The sequence below is a fragment of the Azolla caroliniana genome, unplaced genomic scaffold (assembly GCF_043228905.1).
Source record: "Azolla caroliniana isolate FFs.n. ecotype wild unplaced genomic scaffold, voAzoCaro1.0.p SCAF_15, whole genome shotgun sequence".
In the NCBI taxonomy this organism is placed as follows: Eukaryota; Viridiplantae; Streptophyta; class Polypodiopsida; order Salviniales; family Salviniaceae; genus Azolla; species Azolla caroliniana.
The window spans coordinates 10494824-10521414 of NW_028230450.1; the positions used below are offsets into that span (position 1 = coordinate 10494824).

The following is a 26591-nucleotide window of genomic DNA, read 5'->3' on the forward strand; positions in this document are numbered from 1 at the left end:
CCTTGCCGGAAAGAATGTGACCAGTTTGAGCACAAGTTTCATCTGTTCAGAAAATCAGATGGAAAGAAGATCTTCAGCCTAGTCAAGTAAGGCGATCTTTGCGAAGGTTTTCTTTGTAAAAGAAAGATTTCACGAAGACAATCAAAGGAGAATCTGTGTCAGGTTTGAAACATAAAACCAAGAAGAAAGAAATGGAGGAGCAGGAGTCGTCTAACGAAGATGTGGCCATACCAGAGGACATAGAGAAGCGATTTCAACATCTAGTTAACGAGGTATTCACATTTTATACTGTGCAATTATAGGTCTAAAATGGTTAACAAAATCTAGATATTGAAACATTCCAATTTCCAAGTATGAAAATCAAAGATTAGACATTGAAACACTCCTTGTCTTTGAAATTGAATGATAAATCTGAAATGACGATCAAAGAATAGACATTGAAACACCCCTTGTATTTAGATTCTTTACAACCAACTTTTATTATCAATTACATAGAAAAGCTTGTATATTGCAAGGTTCTTTGCACTGGTATTAAAATACACATGCTATTTTTGGATGCTTAATCCAGTAGTCTTGTAAGAGAAAGAACTATGATTGATGAAATAGTGGCTGCATGCCTAGACTGTTCAAGCCTCAAGGATGGACAACATGGGATCATTCAGATGTATTAAGTTATTGGAATTTTTGTGATTGTATGCATATAGATTGCACCCATTTGCATTTTGCATGTACTTATGCTTACACACACATTTGTATGCCCTTAGGATAGATGCAAACTTTATTCCTTGAGTTTTATGAAGGACGTGGGTTTTTGTGATTATGTATGAAAGTTACTGAGGCTTTCTTGTGTTCTTATCTGCAGTGGTCCAATTTCCAGCAGCGAGCTGGGTTTTCAGTACCTAAAAGAGAATCTCTATGTAGCAATCTTGTAAGCCATCTCCAACCTTTTCTTATACTAACATCTCCTTCTCTGTGTTATATATATAGCCACGAGACTTTTTAGCAAGATGCATCTTAATGCTCCATTATGAAAACGTTTCTCACTGTTGTAATTGTAAAGAAAAATGAGAAATACCTGCTTCATATCACAACACCATTTTAAAGTCTTAGACATTTTGTTTGTTTCATGTGTTCTTTCCCATTTATCCAACACGATCCCCCCTCACATATCTGTAATATATAGCTGATTGAAATGCTTTGCTTGATGGAAAGTAGAAACCAGATTCCAATGCCGAGAACAGAGTTCTTTGAACTCTTTTGAAAAGTCATCACTTAATTGCAATTTCCTCTTCATTCCATTGCACACCAAGAAGTGAAGCTTTCACACCAATACCAGTGAGCTCAAACTGATAGTTTTTCACTTGGCTGTACAAAGATATGTTTTTCTATGTAAAGTCCCAATTGACAGGGGTCTATCTGTCAATAACTAATGGAAGCGACTTGAGAATGATCTTCCTAGGTGTGAAGCTCCTACGGAATGTGCGTTATTGATAAATTATCATGCAAAACTGAACCCAGTGATATGTTACTGATCAGCGGGTGGGAGTCCAACCCTATTGGATCGATACCACACATTCTAAGGATCTTATGCCTGACCACTGATTGCCAAAACAAGATTGGAACATAGGATGCAAGCTACAAAAACGAATGAGAGCAAAATCTTCTCATTTGTTGGGTGACATTGTGACATGGTTTAAAAGGTGGGGGGTAAAAGTTCTATTGGAGTTCTTAGGTGATTCTATGAAGTATGTGATCATTGAGAATAGATTAATAGAGGCACTAAGGATGAAGTGGCAAGATGCTAAATTGTAAAATTTGGAATATTACATTGCAAATGTTAACCTCCAATGTTGGCACCAATATGACATAAAAATGCCAGAACATATCCACCACGTCTTACCACCGCCATGAGCTTTGGCTCTTGGACAGCTTTAGCATCTCTCTGAACATGCTCATGTAAGTTATATGTCGAGGTTGCATCATGGCATCATCACCCTAGTATGGAGATATGCAAGGTATGCACTGAAAACCTAGTAAGCATGAATATTGTTTACTTCTTGTGTGCTCAACTTGTAAGGTAATTAACGAGAAGTTTGATGACTTATTAGAAGGCATAATAATTTAAATTTCATAGTCAAATCTCCAGCAAGAGTAGTGAGCACTTATGTACGTGCATTTTTTTCACATAAGAGAGCTTTTACTATAGAGTAGTAACCATCCTTCTTGGAAGAGGAAAAGGTAGACAACACACGCTCCTACGCATACCTAGGAGTAACATTTAAAGGGCCATGGTTCTCTTAACATGAGGCTGCTTGTGCCTGACCTTCTCGTGGATATGCAGTGTGCCTAGTTGATGTCATGATTCATCATGACGCATTAGACAATACACACAATTTTTGCATTACATGAACCAAATGCTACATATTGCTAAGGAGAATGTTAAGGTTGCTCAAGGGTGTGCCTGATTTTATGTCTATCATAATAGACGTCCTCGTTTGTTTGTTGTTGGTCAAAAGTTTTCCTACGTGTATGTAGCAACTCTAAGTCATTATCTACAGGCAAGTGCACTAAGTTTTCCCGATGATATTGTGGCCCCGTCGATATCTTGATTTGAGTGGGATCATTTTCCCATCATCAACGTTATTGTCTAAACCTATTTTTAGGCTCTCGTGATAACCATCACAATAAATGGTCTTGTAACATCGGAGTATTTGTCTTACAGCCCAATGTTCTAGAACAATTTCTCACGAATAGTTGCATCAACTCGGCACCAAATGGATGGATAAACCTATTGATGATGCCACCATGGAATGAGAGCAAACTCTTAAGGCACAATTTCCTCATTTTTACAGTGTAAGAGTGCAACGTTTTGAAGCAAGGGAGTATGGTATGTATGCATAATTTAGGTGAGGGTAGGTTGTGAATATTTACAAAACATAAGTAAAGGTATGTTCGCTAACGTTAGAAAAGAACTAATGTGATTGTATAGAATGGTAGTTCGTGCATTATCATGATCTTGACAACTAGCAGATGGAGAAGAGTCTTCTAGAAAAAGCACATCTGGGCCTAGGAGGAAGTATAAATATGAGGCCTAGTTAGAAGGCTAACGTCTTGAGACAGTACTGGTGCGGACTAGGATTTCATCACGTCAATCATGTTACCTCTTCCAAAGAAGTAATCATCCTAATATCTGTCTGAATGGGATGTCGGTGGTAGGTTGGCTATGTGTTGACCATAGCTAGGGGGTGGCTAGGAGCATTGGGTTCTATCCAACGTATTCACCATTTTTTTACTTTATTTTGGCCTATTGATTAGTAAAAGATTCTTAACAATTTCTCGGGCCTGAGGTTCATTGGCTGTTCACCAGACTCCATGGTGCTCCAATGGAGTTGTATTTTGTGCACAAGGACGTAGATGCATCTTTTATATGGATATGTAGTCATACAGAGGCTCGAACAATGTCTCGGGCCTGAGGTTCATTGGCTGTTTCACCAGACTCCATGGTGCAATGGAGTTGCTGTGTTTTGTGCACAAGGACGTAAATGCATCTTTTATATGGATATGTAAGTCACACAGAGGCTCGTAGAGAGCTATATGTCTCAGTAAGCTTACAATGTCAAAGTACTTAGTTAACGAAAATATTTGGTATCCAAAACATTTTACTAACCTAGTTATATTTATTTTGGTTTAATGTTCTCCAAGATGAGACAATAATTTGAAAGGCAATCTCTCAGTCAGCCTGATAGGTCTTTTGGGCTCTTAAAAAATGTTTAAACTTTATATATATTTGTGTGTGTGTGTGTGTGTGTGTGTGTTTTATTGTATGCCCTATTCTCTCAATGTCATCTACATCAACGAAATGAGTCCAAATTTTGTAGTCTGGAGTTTTTTGATGAGTTATTGGCATGCCACAATACTGATCTAATCTTGGGAAGAATGTGGTTATTGCTGTAATCTTGGGAGGAAGAAGACTATTGATCTAATCATTGGATAAAGGAGACTAATTATGCTACATAGCGTGTGCCACTCTTAGTACAGAGATTGTACTTTTTATACTTCTTTTCTGTTCATCATATATCTATAACTGTTTACATCAGTCACTTCTATTTTGAAAACTCTAGATAACTGGGTAATTCAATTGCAGGTAGATGAAGAAGAATGTTTGAATAAAGTGATACTGGATGATACTGAATCACTACCTCAATCAACAGTATCATCCCAGCTAGGAAACTCAGCCTCTGATAAGAATGCACAAGACCTAGCTCAATCTGAAGAAAATTCATGGTACTCTTCAAGTAATGGAATTGAAATTTGGAAGTTGAGAACACGGTTCAACGTTTTTGGTAGATTAGATATAATGAGACATAAGATTTCAAAATCTCTTCTATTTCATCGTTCAGACAATGTTAAAAATCATAGACACATGAATCATGATATAACATATTCTCCCCCTTCTTGGAGACCCGTACAAAAAGAGGAATATCATCCTAAATTTGTGAACAATATTTTAAAATTTGTGATTCCATGCAGGAATGATCTATGCCAAAAGCTGTCTGACATAGAAATCTTGCCAGAGAATCTGGAAGAACAGGAAAGGCCTCTTATTTTGACCTATTTCATTATCTATAACTAAATAGTAAAATACTATACAATTATTAGAATATCTATATGAAGAAATTCACAATGTTGTGACCATTTGTTGCTTGTATCTATCTCGCCTCCTATTTTTTATCAAGCAGCATCATAACGAGTTTAATTGTAGCCATTATATGCTAAATTTAGAATCCTTTCATGTAAGTATATCCCAAATGCCCTTAGGTGCAAATAATACATTAAACCACTGGTCAGCCTAATGTATGTTACTTTATCTGATGTCGTGAAATTCATGTATAGGACTGTATTGGTGCACTTTGGTTTTACTAATTACTAGAACTTTTTTGTCAGTGAAATGTTAAGGTCTTCACATTTGGAGAATATGATTTATGCATTATAAGATAGCTTCTAGGTTTATGAGGCTATATACACTGAAGAGGCAGGCCCTGTCCTGGTACATAATGCATATCTATACATCATTAGAATATCTATATGAAGAAATTCACAATATTATAACCATTTTGTTGTTTGTGCCTATCTCTCCTATTTTTCCATCAAGCAGCATCATAATGAGTTTAATTGTAGCCATTGTATGTTTATGTTAAATTTAATCACGTAAGTTTATCCCGAATTCCCTTAGATGCGAATAATACATTAAACCACCAGCCAGCCTAATGTATGTTACTCTATCTAATGTCATTAATGTGGCTGTCATGAAATTCATGTATAGGACTGTATTGATGCACTTTGGTTTTACCAATTACTAGAACGTTTTCAGCAGTGAAATGTTAAGTTCTTGACATTTGGTTACTATGATTTATGATTCATAAGACAGCTTCTAGATTTATGAGGCTATATGCACTGAAGAAGCAGGCCGTGTCCTGGTACATAATGCATACTAACATCAATTTGGACTCAAAGTACATGAAAGGCACTGGGCATAAATATGTTAAATTAAACTTATAGACTTATTGGAGGATGCTCTTTTTTCATGATTTATATTGGATTGAGATAATGCGTTAAACTGTATCAGGGGAGTGCAGATGCCTTGTTTCAACAAAGGGAAGAGCAGCTGAGGAATTCTGAGAAAAGGCTAATTGAGGAGCAAAACAAACTTTCAGAGGCGTGGAATTCTTTATTTAAATATGAGGAAACCCTCTCTGTAAGGGAAAAGTTGGTGCGGAAACAGGAGCAGGTACACCCTAAATTTCATCATGGATTTTTTCTTTCTATACCCAAAGGATGCCCAGCTTAAACTCAATTCAAGTTCTGTCAATAATATCATGGATTTTGGTTTCCTTTAACCCACGGAACCAATGTTATCTCTACCATTCCTGGACAGCCATAGAATTGGTTTCTGACCCTGTGGAGCGTGTGTAAAATTTGTCAAGCACAGAATTTAGCAAAGTTTTAGCCTTACTCGAGTTTACCTTACTAATGCATGGCATCTCTTATGTTTAAAGTACATTAGCTATGCATGGTTCTCCAGATTCTTGACAGAAAACCAACACCAAATTGTCTTATCATGAAGGAACATCAGCTCAAAGTAAATGAAAATTTGTTCATGTAAAGGGAAATCATGTAATATTCAGCACTTAGGGAAACCAGTTTTCTTATGATGCCCTGAACTTTGTTTTATTTTTTAGTATGCACAATTATGAGTCTTCCTCAAGTTTGTTTTTAGGCTTGAACTCAATTCAGGAGGAAATAATGTAATCCTACTGCTCCTGGGCAGCTGTAAGTTTTCTCATGTTGCTATGAACCTTGGTTAAGATTCGCTAAGTGCATTTTCTAGCAATATTTTTAGCCTTCCTGAAGTTTTCTTACTGATGCAAGAGATCTCTTATGTTTGTGATATGAGCTATGGACCATGCACAGGATTCTCTACTGAAAACCTATATCAAATTATTTCAGCAGTGTAAGAATTGAATAGATGAACTGTTCTCAATAAATTTTGGATCTTTGTGAGCTTCATGGCTTCTATCATACTCATGACTACTGTTCTCTGGAATTCGTGTTAACAGTATTGCGAGGCTTACAAAACTGCCAAGAATCCCTTGAATCTGAGTGTTTAGCTGAATTAAGAATTGTAGGATATGCATTTGGATTTGTAAACTATACATCAGGGGTCTATAGAGTCTATAAAGACCATTGTAATGAAACTTTACGTGAATCATGTAATTTTGTTGAGCATGTCTATTTTCTAACAGAAGGTTATGTACCTTATGTTATCTTCATTAAGCCACATAAATTTCTGACTATGCATAATGCGTACTACTCATGTTTTGTTTAATGTAGAACAGAATTCCTGTAACTGTGCAAGGGAGTCCATTGCTGAAAAGAAAAGTATGTGACATTGCATGGTGGATTTGCATGTAATATGGCCCAATAGAGGAAAGGGGATATTTGTATTTCAGAGGCAGAGAAATAGTTGACCAAGTAAATGTGTCTGTATATGACTTGTCGACACTTGTGTACTACTCTAGCCATTCTTCCTCTGTAAGATCAATGACTTTTAACCTCAGAGAGTTAAATGAAAAGTGGCCCCACAGGTTTTGTTTGTATATAGAACATGCTAATAGCTGTGCATTGATGGATTGGTTTAAGAAAGTCTTCTATATTATGTTTTGTTTTATTTAACTGGATACTGTTAGGAACCACAACATTATTTTTTAGTTTAATTAATCAATTCCCCTTCAATTTAGGCTGTTGCAGAAAGTCAAAGAGCAGCAACTGCTTCCTTGGTTGAATTTCAGAAAAGGTCTGCAGAAATTATTGTAGAAGATTCTGTTATTCAGGAAAAACAACAGCATTTGGAGGATTTTGAAAAACAGTTAGGTAAGGCAATGCATGAGATGCAGACAGAAACGGAATCTTTGAACAAAAGGAAGTTAGAATTCCACGAACAAGATCTTCAGATTCGTGCCAGAGAGAAAGCTATAGAGTCACATCTTGCTCAATGCGAGGAAGAGAAAGCAAAGGTAAAAGCTGAATGGGTAAAACTTGGGGCGGAGAGGGTAATGGATAGCAAGGAAAGGAGAGAAAACAAGGAGAGGGAAGAAAGGATTGCGGCAAAAGAAAAAGATGTTGAGACAAAACTCCTTGCTGTTGATAATCTTGTTCAGAAGCTTGATGCAAGAGAAAAGCTGCTAAAGAACATAAAGAAACAGTGTGAAGAGGAACGAACTCAAATTCAAGATTTGATGGCTAAAATGGACGCGGAAAACAAGTCCAATGAAGAGGCTAAAAAGGAGTTGGAGATCTCTAAGAATCGCTTAGAGGAAGCTTCGAAACGTTTCTCCAAAGAGCAGCAACAATCAGCCCAGGATATGAAATTAGCAGATGAAAAGATTAAAACTTTAGAAGAAAGAATCAAAAGGCAAGAACATGATTTAATGCAGAAGCAAAAAAAAGTGGAAATTCTTGAAGCTCAAGTAAAGAATGAGCAACATCAGAATCATATTTTGCATTCTAGGATCCAAATAGAACAGGAAAAAATGATGGAAGAAATGGCCATCCAGGAGGAAAACCTTAAAAAACGAGAGTCAATTCTAGAAAAAAAGGAAGAAGATGTGAAAAAGAGCCTTCAAAAGCTGGTTGAAAAGAGGAACCTTGTTGATTTGAAGCTAAAGCAGTTAAAGGAGATAGAAACACGGACAGAATCATTAGAAGATGAACTCCATAATCGACATCAGGATCACCTTCAGAAGGTCTATCTCCAGTCTGCATTTTGTATTTTCCTAGAAGATAAGTTTGTTACTTCTTAGTTATTTTTTTCAGAGTCATGGCAGTTGCACATTTTTTCTGTTTCAAACAAATACAATGTTTATGAGTAAGCATAGGGATATACATATTAAAATGAGTTTCTTACAATAATATATGTTTGATAAATGTTCATGAACCATTTCAGGGATTGAGAATAGTCGCCAGTCCCAGCCAGTAGTATATGAACTTGTACCAAAATGTGATTAACATATGGGGGGTCGTAGTGTCCCTCAAAAATTTCTTATGTTAATCCATTTAGCTCACCTGGTTTGGTGGGATACTTGCTACATCCAAAAAGATACAAACCTATACTTAAGGTTTAGAAGACATCTGCACTATCCATTAGACAATCGATGCACATTTCTACCTGGTCACTCAATGTGTTCTAAGTAACTACATACATGAGTGCAGTTATTGGGGAGTATGGATGCAGACATGGAATTCACATTTGTTTTAACGGTGTGAATATATACTGGGTTCTTTTGTTGACTTCCACATGCTGTAGAGGCACACTGGGCATGTTACCAGTAACCAATGATCTCATATTTTTGAGCCATTTGCTTCTCTAGAACATATATTTGTTTTGTTTTGCTGTTCTCAAAGATGAGACAACAATTTATTGACATTGGTTCCGATCACTCACTTCTCTTGCCACTTTGGTTATGCTAAGGTGTGGAGAGTCCAAGCTATATTTGAATGGGGCAGTGCATTTATACTTATGCCAGATGACTGGAACCATTCCTACATCTCAGCATACAAACAGTGATTATCTCCATGTTCAGCAAGCTGTTTTGGCGACATAAATGCTGTCTTGAGTAGCTTTGATTAAGGAGTTTCCAAATCTATCGGAGACTTGTCGGTGATCAGAATATGCAATGGTCACTATCGGGGTTGCTCCCATCTCTGTCTGGATTATATCATAGTGCACCTTATCATGTAGGCAATCATTGAAACTAGTGATCAGTCCCCAAATTTCTTCTCCACAAAAAAGAGTAGGTTTCACAAGTTTATCGAACCACCACAATGTAGTTTTACTTCTTGGAATTTTATATGTGCGAAATCCTTTTAAGGGCATGAAGGGCTGCCTTTCTACAAGAAAGTTGAGCACATCATGCCTCCATAGCGAAAGCCAAGGTTCTGAGAATGTTGCTCTTAGATATGTGTAGGATTGCGTGTATGCGACTTTTTCCTCTTCCCAGAAAAAATTCTGTTTTGCTCTCATTACCCATGTTTAAGTGGTTTTAAACACCATCGCTCTCATTTTATCAAGGTTTACTAACAGATCTTTGTGTACACATTGACATATACATCACTTTAAAGCATATAGTTGTCTGCGTAGTTTGCTGGAGAGTTGGAGATCAACACGATGTCATGAACAGTTCGTAATCTCAGTATGGCTATCTCTACTAAGTATGCTCCTGCACACCCCATCTCTCTACGTAATTGGATATCTCATCTATATGAAGACTCAAGAGAGTGGATGATTGTAGGCATCCTTTGTTTTTGTAATTGTGCTAGTCATGATCTCAGTGAATCCAGTAGGTCTGCACAGTTTTCTTGACACTGTCCTTATAGAGCACAGATTCCCCAGTGGATATCTAGTGGGATGACAAGGGCATCTAGTCGCGGCATGAGCCTAGCATGTCGAATGGTATTGAAGACTTTCTGGAAATCCCCAATGTAACAATAGATTCTCCTTTTATGTTCTCTTCCCTCTCAATGAGGAACGGAGGGTCAATATGTGATAAAAATTTGTGAAAGTAACCTACCTCTATAGTTGAATGGCAGTGATTTCTCTCTGCTGACACACTCAAATCTGAATCTATGATTGAGCCATATAGTTTAGCCTAGTAATGGCCAATTATGATAGTCCTATAATTTCTAGGTATCATGGAATCTCTGCTCTTGGAGATTGGTACAATGGTACGTTCTATCTAGCTAATAGGGAAACCTTTATACACAGCTTAATTAAATACGTGAGCAAGAAGCAGGAACAAGGTGTCGGTGGTGTATAAAGGTATACTAATCTAACTTAGTAAATATTGCAGAAGCTCAAGAAGAATGATAAATCAGTTACCAGAACTAATCAAGAGCAATAGTTTCTCGGAAGAGTGAAATGCTGCCCTCTGAAATTCTTCATGATGAGGTGATTAAGAATGGAGAGGCCAATTGAAATATAGAAAAATATCTCACCGATTTTATGTCACAATACCAACAATCCTTCGGAAGTACTATTTGAAAGTATTGATTTAAAGATATAGATATAAAATCTCAGAAGCAATAAAACAAGACACAAAAAATAGAGACTACCAACTGATAAATTATGTATCAATAGTAATCACCCTCAAACACAAACACTATGAGGAAATCAGAGACTGTTGACATTATAAATAAGTTGAATATAACAGAAATAAGTAAGAAATTAATAGGAGCAAATATATTCTAAAGAAGCTGACTGGGATAGTATAACTGTCACTCTTGGACTACGTCTCTCTTCATGTGCTCTATGACAACCTCTTATCGTAGAGGTCATTCTCAAGAAAAGAGATCATGATCTTTTCTATGCACCTAGTGTTTTTTGTTTTGCAATCCTTCTTTGAACTCCAAGATTTCGATTTCTCTTATTACTATTGGAACTTTGTTTATTTACCTCTGTTGTGAGGTACTAAGAGCATGTCTTTATACATGGATTTTGTGCCCTTGTACACATTTATGTTGGAACTGTTTTGGTTAATTTACAAGGAAGACATGTTTTGGGCCTTTGCTAGTGGCAACCCTAATAATCACAAATGAAGAGTTTGGCTGGTCTTGATAGTTATACCTTATATAGCATCAACCAATGCTTCATGTAGAGATTGATTGGCAGCATTGCTAGAGATAGGCTACACATATTGAGTGTACACATATTGAGCTGATTGGGATGCTGCACAGCTGTTCTTTCTCTGCAGGGGAATTCCACATGTGACTATCTGTTTTTGTTTCTCAGCAGTATGATATTGCTAGGATCTAGGGGCCGCCATGTTGTTGTTGGAACCTGTGTCCTCCATGATATCTTCCCATCTGGATACTGGGTTTTCCTCGATAAGATAATATTGCCAACATATTGAGTGTTTCAGTTGTCTTGTTTCCTGTACGGTAATGACATTAAGTATGATGCTTTATCTTAGGAAAAGAGAGGTTGAGAGAATATCTGTGGATTTGTGGAGAAGAAAAGAGAGAATATGAAACAGGTTGAACGACATGCGAAACAATATGAGGCTGAATTAAAACAACTTGAGACTACAAAACATGATTTACAACAAAAGAGTGCTGAGCTCGATCGAAGATTTCAAGAAGTTCAAGCTATGAAAAAGGAGGCTAAGCAATGCCAAAAAAGGGTTGAAAAGGAATTCCATGATAAGATGGAAGTTTTCTTAAAGGATAAAGCAAACCTAGAAACTCAGAAACAAAACGTGGTAATGTTCTTTTCTATTCATTAGAATTTAATTGTGCAAGCTTTGTTATATGAACGGAAATATAAGAAAGCACGGAAATTAAATATTGGTGATGCTAAGAAATTTTCCAGCACTATCCTAATGTAACATCATCTTTGCTTCCAAACATTATAACTACATTATATTCAAAGTTTTCACTTCTTTGCCTCTATAGATGCCATATACTCTTGTTTATCTACTGCTTGCTTTATATAGGTAGATATACACTGGCTGACAATTAATCTGGAAATGAACAAAAATCTCAAGCACAACTGTGCTACCCAGAGTTAAAACAAGCAGTGATGTTTCATACCCATTCTGAAAGAAATAAACAATTTGGCTGTAGAAGTTCAACTAAGTCGCATCAGCAATCCCTGTTTCAAGTAACTTGGTGTTCTAGTTCTGGCCAGGCATCAAAAGAACGTTTCCCATCTCTAGTGATAGTTCTAGGATTTTATGTGGTGAAATATCTATGGCCTTGGAGTGATGAATGCTATTTTTGGGAGGGTATTTGAGATGCGTGACCATTCAGTTGCGCATAATGTCAAGTTGTTCGGATGTTTCCATCTAGCGACAAGCACAACCATAATGATTGTGGTTTTTAGTCACTATATATATTGTTCATTTGACAAGGCTGTGACTATTTGTTTACCAGATAATTCAACAAATATAAGTTTTTTTATGACTTTTAGGAATTCAGGGTTGAATTGACAAGCTTAGGTTTATTTGTTCATTCTCACTCTACCTGCTCTCATACCTAGGAATATATTCACAGGGCCTTGATTCTCCTTCTGGAAGAGTGCCTGTGGTTGACTTTATAGTGTATATGCAGCTCTTGGTGCTCTTTAAAGACAATGTGCAGAGACACAGTTCCAAGACTCATGGGAGAGATTTGGAGAGACCTTTAGGTTCAATCCTTGCCCACATGATAAGCTGCAGAGCATCATTGGCTCATGATAATAACTCGGGTGGAGAATCACCAAGGCATTATTGTAATCAGTGACTAGTATCCAGCGGCTTTGGAGCTCATTTTGCATAGGAACTCAAGGTTGGCAATTGATCAAAACAACTTGTTGAACATAGAGATGATCATTGTCAATTTTCTGAAATGCAAGAATAGTTCGAGTCACATGGCATATGCGTAAGTAAATGCACTAGCCCCATTCCAATATAAGTTTGGATTATTCCCATCTAAACATGACCAAAGAGGAAAAGAATAGAGTGATCCAAACTGATTTATTAAATTGAATAATAGAAAAACATGGATTAGCCCCACAATCTCTTGGTAGCAAGATGGCTGTCAAAGAGGCATATTTTATACACACATTTGAGGATGGATTCATTGTCAGGTCCTCTTATATTGATATATATCTATTGCATGCATTGCGCAGTGTGGTAGGGCAGTTGTCAATGAGGTAGACAGATATGCAGGCACCCCTTAGAAGAAAGAATCTACCAATTGTGCCAGCAGGTAGTGGAATATGAAGAACACTTTGTTTCCCACCCCGTTTTTTTTTATCAAATAAGAGTGATATACCATTGCCTCTTTTAACCACGGTTTTTGTCCCCAATGAAAGGGAACAAAAAATGAGGACCTATAATTCTTGGGACTGTTCTTCTTAGAACCCAAGAGACTCAAGGAGAAATTGTTGCAGGAGAGCAATACAACCACACAAGTTTACCAACAAAGCACATAACTTTCTTTAGCCCTATCACTCCGATTCATACTACAAGTGAATAATGGCTTATTTAAGTAGACAGGGTAATAGATCAGGCAATAGCAATTTGTCATGGACGTAGGCCCCTACCTTGAGAACCACAATCACGTCACCCTTGTCATCGGCAGTCATTATGTTCTGCCATGTCAGGTGCGTTCCTTGCTTCAAAGATCTCTCTATTGTGGATCCACCCATGGTGGAGGTCTTTCAAAGAAAGACATTATAATCTATCTGACATATACATACTGAGATTCATTAGTCACTTTTTATTTACTTTTTTATGTTGATAGATTTATTTTGATTTGTTGTTCTTCATAAGGAGACAATGGTAAGATGTAATCTCTTGATTGGTCTCATAGATCATTTTTTCCTCTTAAAAGACGTTAATATTCCTTACTTTCTTTCCTGCCTTCTGTCAGGGGAGACATGCATTCCCGTCTTTTCATTTGTTCTCACCTCAGAATGCTCCATGGAGTTATTTTGATGGTGTTCATTAGTTTGGATATTGGTCAGTTTATTTTGATATAATGTGGCTTCTCTCATTCTCTCATTTGTGTTCTAATGAAGATTTTCTTTTGTTATCAGCAATATTCCTGAAGAAACATTTAATCTGCTTTTGTTTTGTTTTTACTTCAGATCAATCTTCAACAGGAGATTGAAAAGGCAGGAAACAAGTTGATGGATCATGTGATGGCTTTGGATGGGCCTTTAGCTAAGCTTGATATGTTGCATGAAAAGCTTGATGTGTCAGAAAAGAAGCTGCAGATTCTAGTGAATCATATTTCACAACAGCAGAAATTTTTGAAGGAAAAGGAAAAGACTCTTATAGCAAAGGTCATATATGATTTATAACCATTTCATGTTTAGAACTAACTAATTTTTGTGTCTTGCAAATATTACATTGCATATGACAGGCATAATTTGTCTTTTCCCTACCTAAATTAACTTCTAAATGTTTCTCTTGTGGCAAATTGCATTGTGTACTATTCTTTGTCATGATCTCTATTTGTTAAATTGCCCATTGTCCCGTGATCAGTCTGGGTAGCTTTTTCATTCTTAGAGTATCAGGCAATGTCTGATTACATTTATGCATCAGAGGGGAAACTTGGAGAAGATCTAGCTGAGAGTAAAAAATGCTAGCTGCAGAAGACATGTTAGAAAAATGGCCCTGCAGCACTTATTTCCTTTCTTTGCTGCCACGTTGAGCAGTTTTTTATAGATTCTGATATATACTCCTTAAGAGGCCGTGGTTCCTTTAGATGTAGCATTCCGTTATCATCGTCACATAATATAAAATATTGGGCCTTACAAGGCATATAGAAGAAATGGTAGAGACATAGCATATGTGTGGCTGTACTTGGGAGTTATCCACTTAGAACCCCTTTATGTTTTGTCTCCAACAACTTAAACCAATAACAAGAGGTTTGCTTGAAGCTAACACTTCAATAGGTTTCCTCTCTAAACTTCTGTGGAGGTAACCAACTTTGAGGTAAAACTTTTGTTAAGAATTAGGTAATTAAGCAAGGGTTAATTATACCTAATTATGTGATTAAGTTAATAAGTGGAAGATTAAGTGATATGTGTGTGTATGTGTGTGAGAGGAAGAGAGAGAGGAAGATACACTTATGTACAACACAAGATGGGGGATGAGTAACTATATTAAATTAGCATTATCATCATCAAATACAAAAATACTTAAATGAGGTATATATAGATCTCATGTGCAAGGGTGCACATATGTGAGGATAATATAGGCACAAAAGTGTAAGTCCTATATTAAATGTACTTAGGAGTGGAGGATCTAGAAGGTCCTATTTAAGGCGTTATAGTCAACACTTCTAGCTAGATTCTATCTAGGTAACTACGAAGTTACATGGTTAACTAACAAACTAAACTAAGTTAACCTTGATCTCTCAACATGCCCCCTCAAGCTCAAGTGTGAGGCGTCCGACATTCGCTTTGGCTTTCATCGGCTTTGTGTGCTTCCGTCTGCCCTTCGGCTTTCTTTGTCGTGACAATCTCGGTTCCTTCCCCTCAAGCTAGTGACGAAGGCTTGTAGTGTGTGGGTGAAGGTCAACTACTTCTACCCATCGTCCGTTACGAGCTGCTTCGGTGGAGCTCTTGGGCTCTTGTTCGGCCGCTACCTTCATCGCGAAGGCATACTGATGGGCCATATACTTGTAGCCGAGCTGAGTGACGGGGTTCTTAGCTCTAGATGAGCGTCGAAGTTTTTCGCTCGCCGATGTTAGCGCCTTCTTTGCTCCGGGTGTTCGCATGATGGGTACACCGAACTCATTGTCTAGTGAGGGAGCCGACACATCTGAATCACTGTCGTCGGGGTGATTGACTTTGTATTCGGGCATCTTACCTTTGCCTTTGTCCAAGTTCGTACTTGGTCGCGACATGCTTGGGTCGCGTGGGGGTTCTTGTGGCCGACTAGGCCTTGCCGTAATCAAACTTTCTTCAAACATGTGTTCGAAGCGATCTCCATCTTCTACCTCTCGTTCGGCGGATTCTGGGTCGAGCGGAGTCGGAGTCGATGTTGTCTCTGGTGCGTACCAGGATGCGGACTCGTCGAAGTCTACGTCTCGACTTACCTGAACCGCTCGAGTAGAAGGGTTGTAGCATTTGTATGCCTTCTTCTCGGACGAGTATCTTATGAGGATACATTCCTCTCGCTTCGTGTCGGGCTTTTGTCGTTGTTCGTTCGGGATGCGTACATTCACAATGCTTTCGAACACCTTGAGGTGCGACAGGATCGGCTTCCTTTCGACGAGGAGCTCGTAGGGAGTTAGCTCATGGACTCCATTGTTGGTGCACCGGTTCATGAGATAGACAGTCGTGGATGCCGCATCGGCCCAATAGAAGTTCGACATGTGCTTCTTATGCATCATGGTGTGTGTTACCTCGAGTATTTGTCGATTTTTCCTTTCGACTACTCCATTTTGTTGCGGGGTGTGTTGGCACAAGAATTCTCTCTGAATGCCTTCACTTTGGAGGTAGGAGGTGAATTCATCGAAGAAGTACTCCTTGCCTCCATCCGATCGTAGGCATCGAATGTGCTGACCGGTTTCTTTTTCGACTTGGCCCTTGAGCTTTTGGAAGTGGGAGAACACTTCACTCTTCTTCTTCATCAGGAAGATCCACGTGTAGCACGAGTAGTCATCGATAAAGGTGACGTAGAATCGGCATCCACTGATCGTTGACGTTTGAGCCGGTCCCCATACATCTAAGTGTATGATGCTGAGGAGGCCTTTGCTCACGTGGCTCTCCTTCGAGAATGGGAGTCGATGTTGTTTGCCAAGTTGACACACTTCGTATACTCGGTCGACTCGTTTCGACTCGAATGTCGGAAGTCCGATAACCACTCCCTTTGATTGCATAGCTCGGAGCCGTTAGAGGTTTATGTGGCCAATTCTCTTGTGCCACAACTTGATGCTTGTCTCGGTTTTGAGACCTTTAGCGTACATTGCCGATTTCACCTTGTTCGAATCGAGGATGAACATTCGACCATCTCTCCGCCCTTTAGCTATGATTCGGCCATCTTTCTCGATGAAGTATCCTTCGTTGTTGCAGCGGACTTGCATGCCTTACTCCACAATTTGGCCGATGGAGACCAATTTCTTTGTTATTGTGGGCACATGTTAGACATTCTTGATGCAAGTTTGCTCGCCTTCTTTCCCGAATGGGACATTGCCAATGTGTCGAATGGGATGTGTGGTGTTGTCTCCCGTCTCTATGAAGCCGGGTCGGTCCGTCGTTCGTATGTCACGAAACCACTCTTGGTGTGACGTCATATGATGTGAGGTGTCGAAATCGACGAACCACACGTCTTCCTAGTTGGAGGTGCTTGCGGAGTTGGAGGTGCTTGCGGAGTCGAAGGCAGACATAGAGTTTGCTCTATGCCTCATTACGAATAGTCTGTCGTAGTCATCGTATTCGGAGTTGGCGTTGGAATTTGTAAGTTGTCGACTTGTCGAAGCCGACTCGCTTCTTCTTTTTCGGCACTCCTCGCGATGGCTGATTTTTCCGCAATAGTTGCAAGTTGCGGGCTTCATTTGCCGACCTTGTTCGGCATGGAAGCTCCCCCTTCTTCCGAAGGTTCCTTGATGGCTTTGGTCCCTTCGTGTGATGGGCCGAATTGGCCTCTTCTACCGCCATGACCTCGTTCGCATCTACTGTCCGAACTTGAGAAGAACATTTGTCCTTCCGACGTCTTCGTCTTGGTTTGGACATGGTTCTCTTCGACCAATAACATTGATTGGAGGTCGAAAAAAGGAGGGTTTTCTCTCGCCAAGATTGTCGTCCGTAATTGATCGAATCGTTGTGCAAGGCCACCCAAGCATACTTGAACCATCTCGTCTTCATCGATGTTTATTTTGATGGAGCCAAGCGAGTCGCAAATGCTCTTGATCTTTGCGGCATAGTCCGACACAGACATGTCTTTTTGCCGAATGTTGTTCAACTCTTGTCGGAGTTGAAGCTTTCAGGCGGTTGTGTTGGCGGCGAACATTTTCTTTAAATTAACCCACGCTTCTTTAGGCGTCTTGGCGTCTTGAATGTGGCTAAGCATGTGGTCGTGGACACATGTTGCCAAGCAATACATGACTCGACTCGCCGCTTGCTCCCATGTTGTGTAGTCAGCGTTCTTTGAGTGGGGTCGATTTTCTTGTGCGTCGTTGATGTAGCTCCAATACCCTTGGCCAACAAGGTATTGGGTCATCTTGTACTCCCAAGATGAATAATTGCTCCAGTCTAGCTTTTCACTAAGGAGCGAGCTACCCATTTGTGTGTTCATTTTAATGAAGTGTCTTCCGTTTTGCTTTTCTTCCTTCGATCACATACTCGTGCTACGTAGCGGCACTACGGTACCGGATAGCCGGAATTTGTCATCGACGTTTTGAACACACAATTATGAAGAGGCGGATGGGCTTAGTGGATGTGCTAAACCACACGCTCTGATACCATGTGTGAGAGGAAGAGAGAGAGGAAGATACACTTATGTACAACACAAGATGGGGGATGAGTAACTATATTAAATTAGCATTATCATCATCAAATATAAAAATACCTATATTGAGGTATATATAGATCTCATGTGCAAAGGTGCACATGTGTGAGGATAATATAGGTACAAAAGTGTATATATTAAATGTACTCTAGAGTGGAGGATCTAGAATATCCCATGTAAGTATAAGGTCCTATTTAAGGCGTTATAGTCAACCCTTCTAACTAGATTCTATCTAGGTAACTACGAAGTTACATGGTTGACTAACAAACTAAAGTAAGTTGAGCTTGATCTCTCAACAACTTTCACCAACTGTGAGAAATTAGTTAACGTAAAGACAAGTGACAAGTGCAATTGTCCTGGGCTAAATATTCCCTTTCAACCTTGTAGAAAACCTTTTGAAGACAACCTTTCACAATACCTTATATCACGATATTTGTGTGAGATCAATTCAGGGTGATTCTGTATATTCTGTCTAATCTATCTTATGTAACACCTTTCATTTTAATTCAAATAATTTTGGGCACCTCTAGATCGCAGATTCATTTGATTAAATGGACATGTGTTCCATTCCATACTTATATAGAACTTTAAGACTGCTCTTGCTTCTGGATTTAACTAGAAATGAATCTTAGCAGGAACGACAGTTTGAAGTATTGCACAAGGAATGGGAAAGAAAAAATGGCCAGTTTATTGCCCGAGAAGAAATTCTGAACCTCCAAGAGCAAACACTCAAGTCAAGGGAGGAAAATTTCAAAGTAATCTTGTACCCAAAACTACGATCAGAATTAAATGCATGGGTTCTAAATGAGATTATTGTTCTGCATTCAAATCAATGAGAGTTTAATTGTGGGCTTGATAGTGAGTACTAATTTTGGTATGACAGCAACTAGGGCTATGCCTCAACGAGGGAAACGGGCAAAAACATGATTCTGCAGTAAATTCGCACCCAGCAATGATCAAAGAGATGGTGAGAATATGAATATTGCTTTAGATTGCTTTATGTATTCTGGTTATCAATTTACTAATGATAGATACTAATGATGCATCAAGTTTGCATTGTGGTTATGAATTAACTGAATGACAGATACCAAGGAGACATCACGTTTATTTCTTAAGCGGGAATGCAATATAAAATATGAACATTGCTTGTAGCCTTGGTATGATGTTTTGTGTTTAGTACAGGAATGTTAAAACAATTCCCCATGGAGAGTCTAGCAAATTAACAGTCCTACATTTATACATAGTCCACCTATCGTATCCAGATACTTGACACTAGAATGATCAATGGCATCACCTCTATATGACATTCGTTTGATGTTAGGTTCAAAATTTAATTCCATCAAGAAATGGAGTGCTTTGTGGACTGTATAATCGAGGAATAGAAAAATACATAATCTAACCAAATCCCATTGTAATCAAAGTGTCTGTTGTTGTCACAATGATTCTCTGAGGACTGGAATATTTTATGTTTGTATATCATCAAACCTCAGATATGGGCTATTTTAAATGCATGATAAATCTAGGAATCGAAAAGTACATAATCTAGCATCCTGACCTTACCACCCCAGGTAATGAAAATTGTATCAGTGTCAATTGTCATCTCAGTGATTCTCCTACGACTCACCTTGTTTGAGGAAGTTAAGATGGAGTTCCCTTTATGATCCACATCAGAGATTCGCAATCAATATCTACAATAGGAATCAACAACCTCCCACCTAAAGAAAGGCAACATGCTTTGAGAGGAGAAAGGATCGACGAAGTTTAAGCGTGTACAAAATTGAAATACATATATCTATTCAACTTCCATCATTTGTCGGCAGGTAGCAAACCACTCTGCTGGAAGCCTCTTTGTGGGAATATCTGTTGGATTATCATCTGTATGCACTTTGACAAGCTCAATGGTCTTGCTGTCGAGTACATGTCTGATGACCTGATATTTCAATTGTATGTGCTTCGTCTTTGCATGAAAGACAGGATTCCATGCTAGCATGATAGCGCTTTGACTGTAACAATGAAGAACAGGTTTCTCTACAATGATAAATCCATAAAGCCTCCTTGCATGCCTCAATGACAGCCACATACTCTGCCTCTGTAGCCTGGCGATCCAAGAGACTGCTTGAAGTGAACTTTCTGCAGTCGAAATGACCAGCATAGTCTGCATCCGTAAAGCCAATGGCAGATGCCTTCTGATTTCCAAAGTAGATGCACAAATCCTTGCACCTTTAACGTATATCATATAACCTTTCATTGCTTCCCAATGCTTTTTGCCAGGGTTTTTCACGTACATGCCAACCACTCCCACTGCAAAAGCAATGTCACGACATGTAGCAACGATAGCATAAATCAAACTGCCAAAAGCTGAAGCATATGGAATCTTGGCCATGTTAACCTTTTCATCATCAGTTGTAGGGCTGTCTTCTGCACTGAGTTTCATACTATTTTTCTTTTCGGGGGATCCCATAATCTATGCCACATCTCACCCTCATCACCCTATCCAAGGAAAATACATTGACAAGAATTTGGCTCAAGTTTGCTGTGTATCAATGTACACAAAAGCCTCACAGTCAAATACTTACAGGTGAGCATCTGAAGTTTGCTTGCTCAATCATGCTTCTTGAGTGATTCCTCCCCCCAAAGACCTGTTTCTGTCATAACAGGGTCTGCCCAAAAACCATGGGGTAATGCAGCATGAGAGAGCACAGTACAAGCTTTGCGCTGTATAGTCTCAATTCATGGGCTCTGCAACTCCATTTTGGGGCCGATTTTCAGGGGTTGTATGTAAGCTTCCTTTTTATCCATTTGCTGTCACAAAATACCTGCAAGGCCTTGGACACATATCCCCAACCAAGATTTTTTTAAACTTGTCCAACACTTTGTCTTTGCTATGAATAGGGTGAAGCCATACCTTCCGTGTAGCATCATCAACAAAAGTGACAAAATATTTTTTTGCTTCTAAAGATAACTCCGGTTTTTGAAATACATCTGAATGTATTAACTCTAGAAGAGAAGATTCTAGCAAAAGAGACCTTTTATGAGAAATCTGAACATGTTTCCCAACAAGGCAATACATGGAGGAGATACAAAGTATCACTTTTACAATTACCGGCAATAACTCTAGATAACTTACAGATCTTCCATTTCCCATTGCCCAAGGTGATGGAAAACGGAAGATGAAGGCGCTGCGAAGATGAGCAAAGCAGCAGCAGCGGAAGAAGAGGGGTAGAAACCGAGGTGACTCTGTTCCTGAGAGGAAGAGATGAGTAATCAATAACAGGTATCAATTATCATCTTCTTCACAATGTTTTCCCTACGGCTGTCTTGGCTAAGTAGTGCCCTAGATAGATTGCTAGACTGTTATTGATTGCTCATCTAGTAGTGCTCCATATAAAAGATAATGTCATCTAGCTTTCCTGTGCCGTTAATCAAGCTCTTCTTGAGCCGAGGTACATGCCATACATGCTGAAGTGTGAAGATAGAAACATACTAGAAGTGTACCTTCACAGTGTCAATACCTGCAATGTGACATGCATCAGTTCTCCCCAGGATTGACAACACCATGTCGACCTGTTGCTGAGGAGTGATGTGAAAAGCACCTAAATGGAGAATCCAAGTGTGCATGTCACCATTCATATCTGCAAGTAAAGCATGTTATAGTATGAAGAGACGAAGAGAATGGCATTCCCACAACGACATTCAACTCTCTAATTTTAACACTGCTCTTCTTAGGTTGACTCTCTTTCATATCCTGTCCTTATCTCATCTGCCTTGCCGTTTCCTTTCTCTTTCTTCAATTTGTAGCAGTCACATTTAAAGTGACCCTTCTTGGTACAATGATGGCATTTAACATCTTTACCATGTGAATTACTATGGCCTTTGCTATCGGATTTGCCTCTTTGTTGTGACCTGGCCCTAGTATGCAAAGCAGGGGAGGACGTACTGCCTGCATTTTTCTGCTAATTCATCGCTTCCATGAGTAGAAAACTGTTTACATCAACATACAAAAGCATAGCATTTGAATTGCTCGTGGTAGTCCTAAAGATATCCCAACTCTTTAGCAAAGTGCACAAAAAAATGGCCTTTTAACTCATCATCAATGACGAACTTTGAGGGCAACTAGCTGGCGAAACATAGAATTAAACCGACTAAGTGAGTTGACATGGGTATGCCTTCTTTCATGCGCAAATCCATAAGCTTTTTCATCCAATAAACTTTGCTATCTACATTCTTCTGGACATAGAATTCTTTGAATCTAGCTGAGATTGCAGAGGCAGAGTCCAAACCTTCAATATTAAACAACAAGGCATCAAAGATCCCAGTGCAAGCTCGTTCAACTCCTCCCAGTCAACTTCACCCATATCTGTAGGCATTACTCCCTTTCCTTTATTGGCTTTGCCTACTTCTTTTGCCATTATAGCATTGTAGGATATTGTGTGCACCCTCAAGCTTCTTGATGTGCATGAGATGGCATGAAAGTGACTAAAAAATCAGCAAATGCAGGCCCCGACCCCATAACTCTTGTCAATGTGTAACGGACTTGCTTGCAAAGAACCTATGGGAACAAAACGTTATGAACTGCAACACGCTGCCTGTCTCCTGCCTGCGTTACTTTAGTGAGCTGTGCTAACTGTCACCTGATCTAAAAATGTGGCCCACCAGGCTGACATTCAGTTGCGTTGAAATGTAACCTGTTGTGATGACTGTGAAGTGCACTAGAAAGGTGACCTTCACAAGAAACGTGACCTATCATGCTGACTGTAACCTGCTCTGATACCAGTTTGAAGGGAGCTGACAGCAGATTACGGCACCACTAGACCACACACATACACACAAAGACATACACAAGAGACAGACAACTACATTGGCAGCTATAGAGAGATGCACAAACTTTTCTTTGTTTTTGGGGTGTCTTTACTTTAGGTTTATATATATAGGAGGTTAAAGTGTGTTAAGGATATGTTCACATCTGTGCACTAATAAAAGGCATGATGGCCCTTTATTCCCAACAGATCACGACTAGTTAGACCGTGGTCATGTCACCCTTCTCACCAACAAATAAAGGCCATTGTCACCCAGCACCAAAGGTTCTTCCCTTGTTTCAGATATCTCTTCATTTTGCAGTGGTGAATGTTGGAGATTTTTTTAATACAAAATTTTAGGTCTAAAGTTTAGAATCAAGGTCTTATATATGTAGATTCTTTAGTAACATATTTGTATTTAATCTGGTTTTTTGATATCAAAGACAAGAAAACATTGGAAGATGTAATCTCTAGTTTGGTCTTAGAGGTCATTTTGGCCTCTTTATTTCTTTCGTTCTTAACTTCACTTGTGCAGCTGAATTAGCATGATCAGTCATACTGAATACAATTGAGCAGAAGCCCATGCATTGACTAGTTTCTCTATCCATCTCACCAGGCTGATGTCCTGTAACATGAGTTCTACTTTTGCACTCTAACCAAACGGTCTGGCTATATGTAAGCGTGATGTACCATAGATGTAGCATGTCCCTTGATTTTAGTGGGGAGTTGAACAATATTTAAAGATGGTAAATCAATGTACCAGGAGTTTTGTTTCATGAATGGTGTCTGAAAGCTTATTTCCCTTTAGTTCCTTTGTATCAGCCCTTGTATGGTTTGGTTCCATGAGTAATTTCCTGCTCTCTTGGTACAATAGATGTGCATATATGTTTTTAAAGTTCTTCATCCAAGTTCAACAGGAATATTTACATGCTTTTCAACATAAACAATTGATTTCTTGCAGCATGGAAATTGTAGTAATGATGCAGAATTTCTCAATAGACAGACTACGGGACACACTTGCAATCTGGCTACTGAACCTCGATTCGAGAGAAAGAAAAACTCTAAGACAGAAAGCTCAGCAGAAATATTAACAATAGAAATGCTTCAACAGGAGTTTGCACGAATCATCAAAGAAAGGGATAATCTTAAAGTACAACAGCTTGAACTGGTAAGAGAAGCACTGGCTGTGTGAGAGTACAAATCCTGACATGAAATGCATAATGTTGTAAATCTGTGTTTTTTCTTACCTCAGGAACAGACAAAGTATGAAGTTCAGGATGCCAAATTGACATTAGCTGCTCAATTGAGGGCTACAAAAGAGATGGTAGTCGATGCATCAATCACAGCACAAAGAGCTTCCAGGTGGATTATTGACAGTATATCTTAATACTCCACTCATTTATGTGTGCTAAATTGCTTTCCAATGAGAACAGTGAGAAACTTGCTAATGCGTTCGCAATTGCACCACACAGAGAACGAGAGGCATTAGAACAAGAAAGGAGGCGCCTAGGAAATGCTCAGAAAGAAATCGAGGCTGTATTGGCAGCTCGTGAAGCAAAACTTTCCATGGAAGAGAGAAATCTTGAGAAAGAAAAACATTTCCTGGAGAAAGAGCGAGAACATGCTTTGAAAACTATCTATAAAGCTGAGCACATGAAAAAGCTTGTAGACACTGTAGAAAGGAACGGGAACGGAGCAACCTATCCAGAACGTCTGGATGTAGCTAAAGCAATGCATGGGAGAGAATATAATCATCCTTTGAGTGAGCAATGTTTAAAAGTACGCCAAAATCTAAGCACAGGTGTACACCATTCAAAGGTTCCGTCAGGTCTGGAAATGATCTCTCTATGGAGAGACAAGGAGTGTGCCAAAATAGAGAGAGAAGAAAAGATGATAATGGATGAGATAAGCAGGCAGCATAACCAGCGTCAAGATGAAATGAAGACATCAGGAATAAAGAACTTATCTAACGAATTAGAGCTTACAGGTTTTTCAGATTGCAGGGCTGGAAATGATAGATACAGTCTATATACGGGTAATCATCATCGTTCGGAAGCTTTGGAATCACCATGTCAAGAATCATGCGATGACTTTTATGGACAAGTTTCTGATGAACAAATGGATGTGTTCCTCTATGGGAGTGAAAACACATATTTAAAAGACATGAAGGAGCATAATGACAGTATGTACACTAATTATGAAGCTTATGAAGATGCTACCTCAAATCGTACGAGGCTCGAAAGCATGATGCAAAGCCTTCTGAATGCAAGGGAAGTAAGCAGGAGCAGACTGCAAAGGGCAAATAATTTGATTCAGACATTACCTTCAGGAGGGTGTATAGTTTCAGATGTTCAGCAAGCCTTGGATACTCTAACGGATCGTTTGATTATGATGGAGCAGATGGAAGAGGAGCTCACCAATGAGCTAAAAGAAACTTACCGAGCTGTGCTTCCAGATTCTGAAGTCATTCTTGTAGACAAGGTTGAGCTTCTATGCAAAATGGAAGAGCAGCAAACGTTAAGGGCAGAGTGGGAAAAGGACATGCAGTCTCAATTAGAGAAGATAAGCATTAATTCTCAATCATCTTCATGCTTCAGTACTCCTATCAAACGCACCGTCTTTGATCGCCTTGTTAGCCCGCCTTCTAATCATAAGCACCCAAACAGCTGATTTTCTATGTGACACTGGATTTGTTGGATACATTGTCCTAAAAGGGTATCGCTATAAACGCTATAAACACCACCTCCGCTTCTTATTGTAAACTTGTTTAAATAGCTTGTATATTATTGAATTTCTTTGGCCATCATCTCTGTCTTCTATGTATAACCAACATTAGAGTATTTGGTCTTCAGTTTTTTGTCACTTGCTACTAACTACACATCATGATGTATTAAGTGTTTCTTTATATGTTTAATATGGTGGTTTGAGGACCCTAAATTTATACAAATGTGATAAGTTGGAGACATGTACCCATATTTTGCTACGGTTTAAGCCCATGTGATTGTAACTACAAATTCTGACCAAGAACCTTGTGAACTATTACATCAAGATGGATATGTATCTATGTAACTATCTAGAGAAAAATCAAATGGTTCACTATGATATGTATATGAAATCATTTCTGATATACGTTCTCGTAACAAAAGAAGTTATCGAGTGATCACACTTTTTGACTGGCCAAGTAGGAGTCAGCATCGGCCCAACTCAAGCTAGAATTGAGTTTGACTGTTCAACT

The 26591-nt window shown here is 38.9% G+C and overlaps 1 protein-coding gene across 3 annotated transcripts; it reads left to right on the plus strand.

The window, feature by feature from the left end:
- On the plus strand, positions 1 to 26281 carry LOC147854583 (uncharacterized). Of its 3 annotated transcripts, XM_087331081.1 has the most exons (12): positions 1 to 96; positions 172 to 272; positions 863 to 928; positions 5627 to 5788; positions 7299 to 8303; positions 11589 to 11813; positions 14186 to 14383; positions 19196 to 19315; positions 19444 to 19527; positions 24318 to 24524; positions 24609 to 24718; positions 24829 to 26281. In XM_087331081.1, the coding sequence occupies exons 2-12, from the start codon at positions 192 to 194 to the stop codon at positions 26024 to 26026; spliced, it is 3456 nt and encodes a 1151-aa protein (XP_087187207.1). In that variant the 5' UTR covers positions 1 to 96; positions 172 to 191; the 3' UTR covers positions 26027 to 26281. The 3 variants fall into 3 exon arrangements, with proteins under 3 accessions (XP_087187207.1, XP_087187208.1, XP_087187209.1); XM_087331082.1 differs by lacking the exon at positions 1 to 96 and having other exon boundaries at positions 122 to 272; XM_087331083.1 differs by lacking the exons at positions 1 to 96; positions 172 to 272; positions 863 to 928 and adding an exon at positions 4162 to 4284.
- Positions 26282 to 26591: the final 310 nt, after the last annotated feature.

Bases quoted from the DNA above. Each gene is read 5' to 3' on its own strand.
- LOC147854583 (XM_087331081.1), top strand. From the start codon at position 192: ATGGAGGAGCAGGAGTCGTCTAACGAAGATGTGGCCATACCAGAGGAC. The intron at 929-5,626 runs GTAAGCCATCTC...AAACTGTATCAG, and splicing joins AATCTCTATGTAGCAATCTT to GGGAGTGCAGATGCCTTGTT. The intron at 11,814-14,185 runs GTAATGTTCTTT...TTTTTACTTCAG, and splicing joins AAACTCAGAAACAAAACGTG to ATCAATCTTCAACAGGAGAT.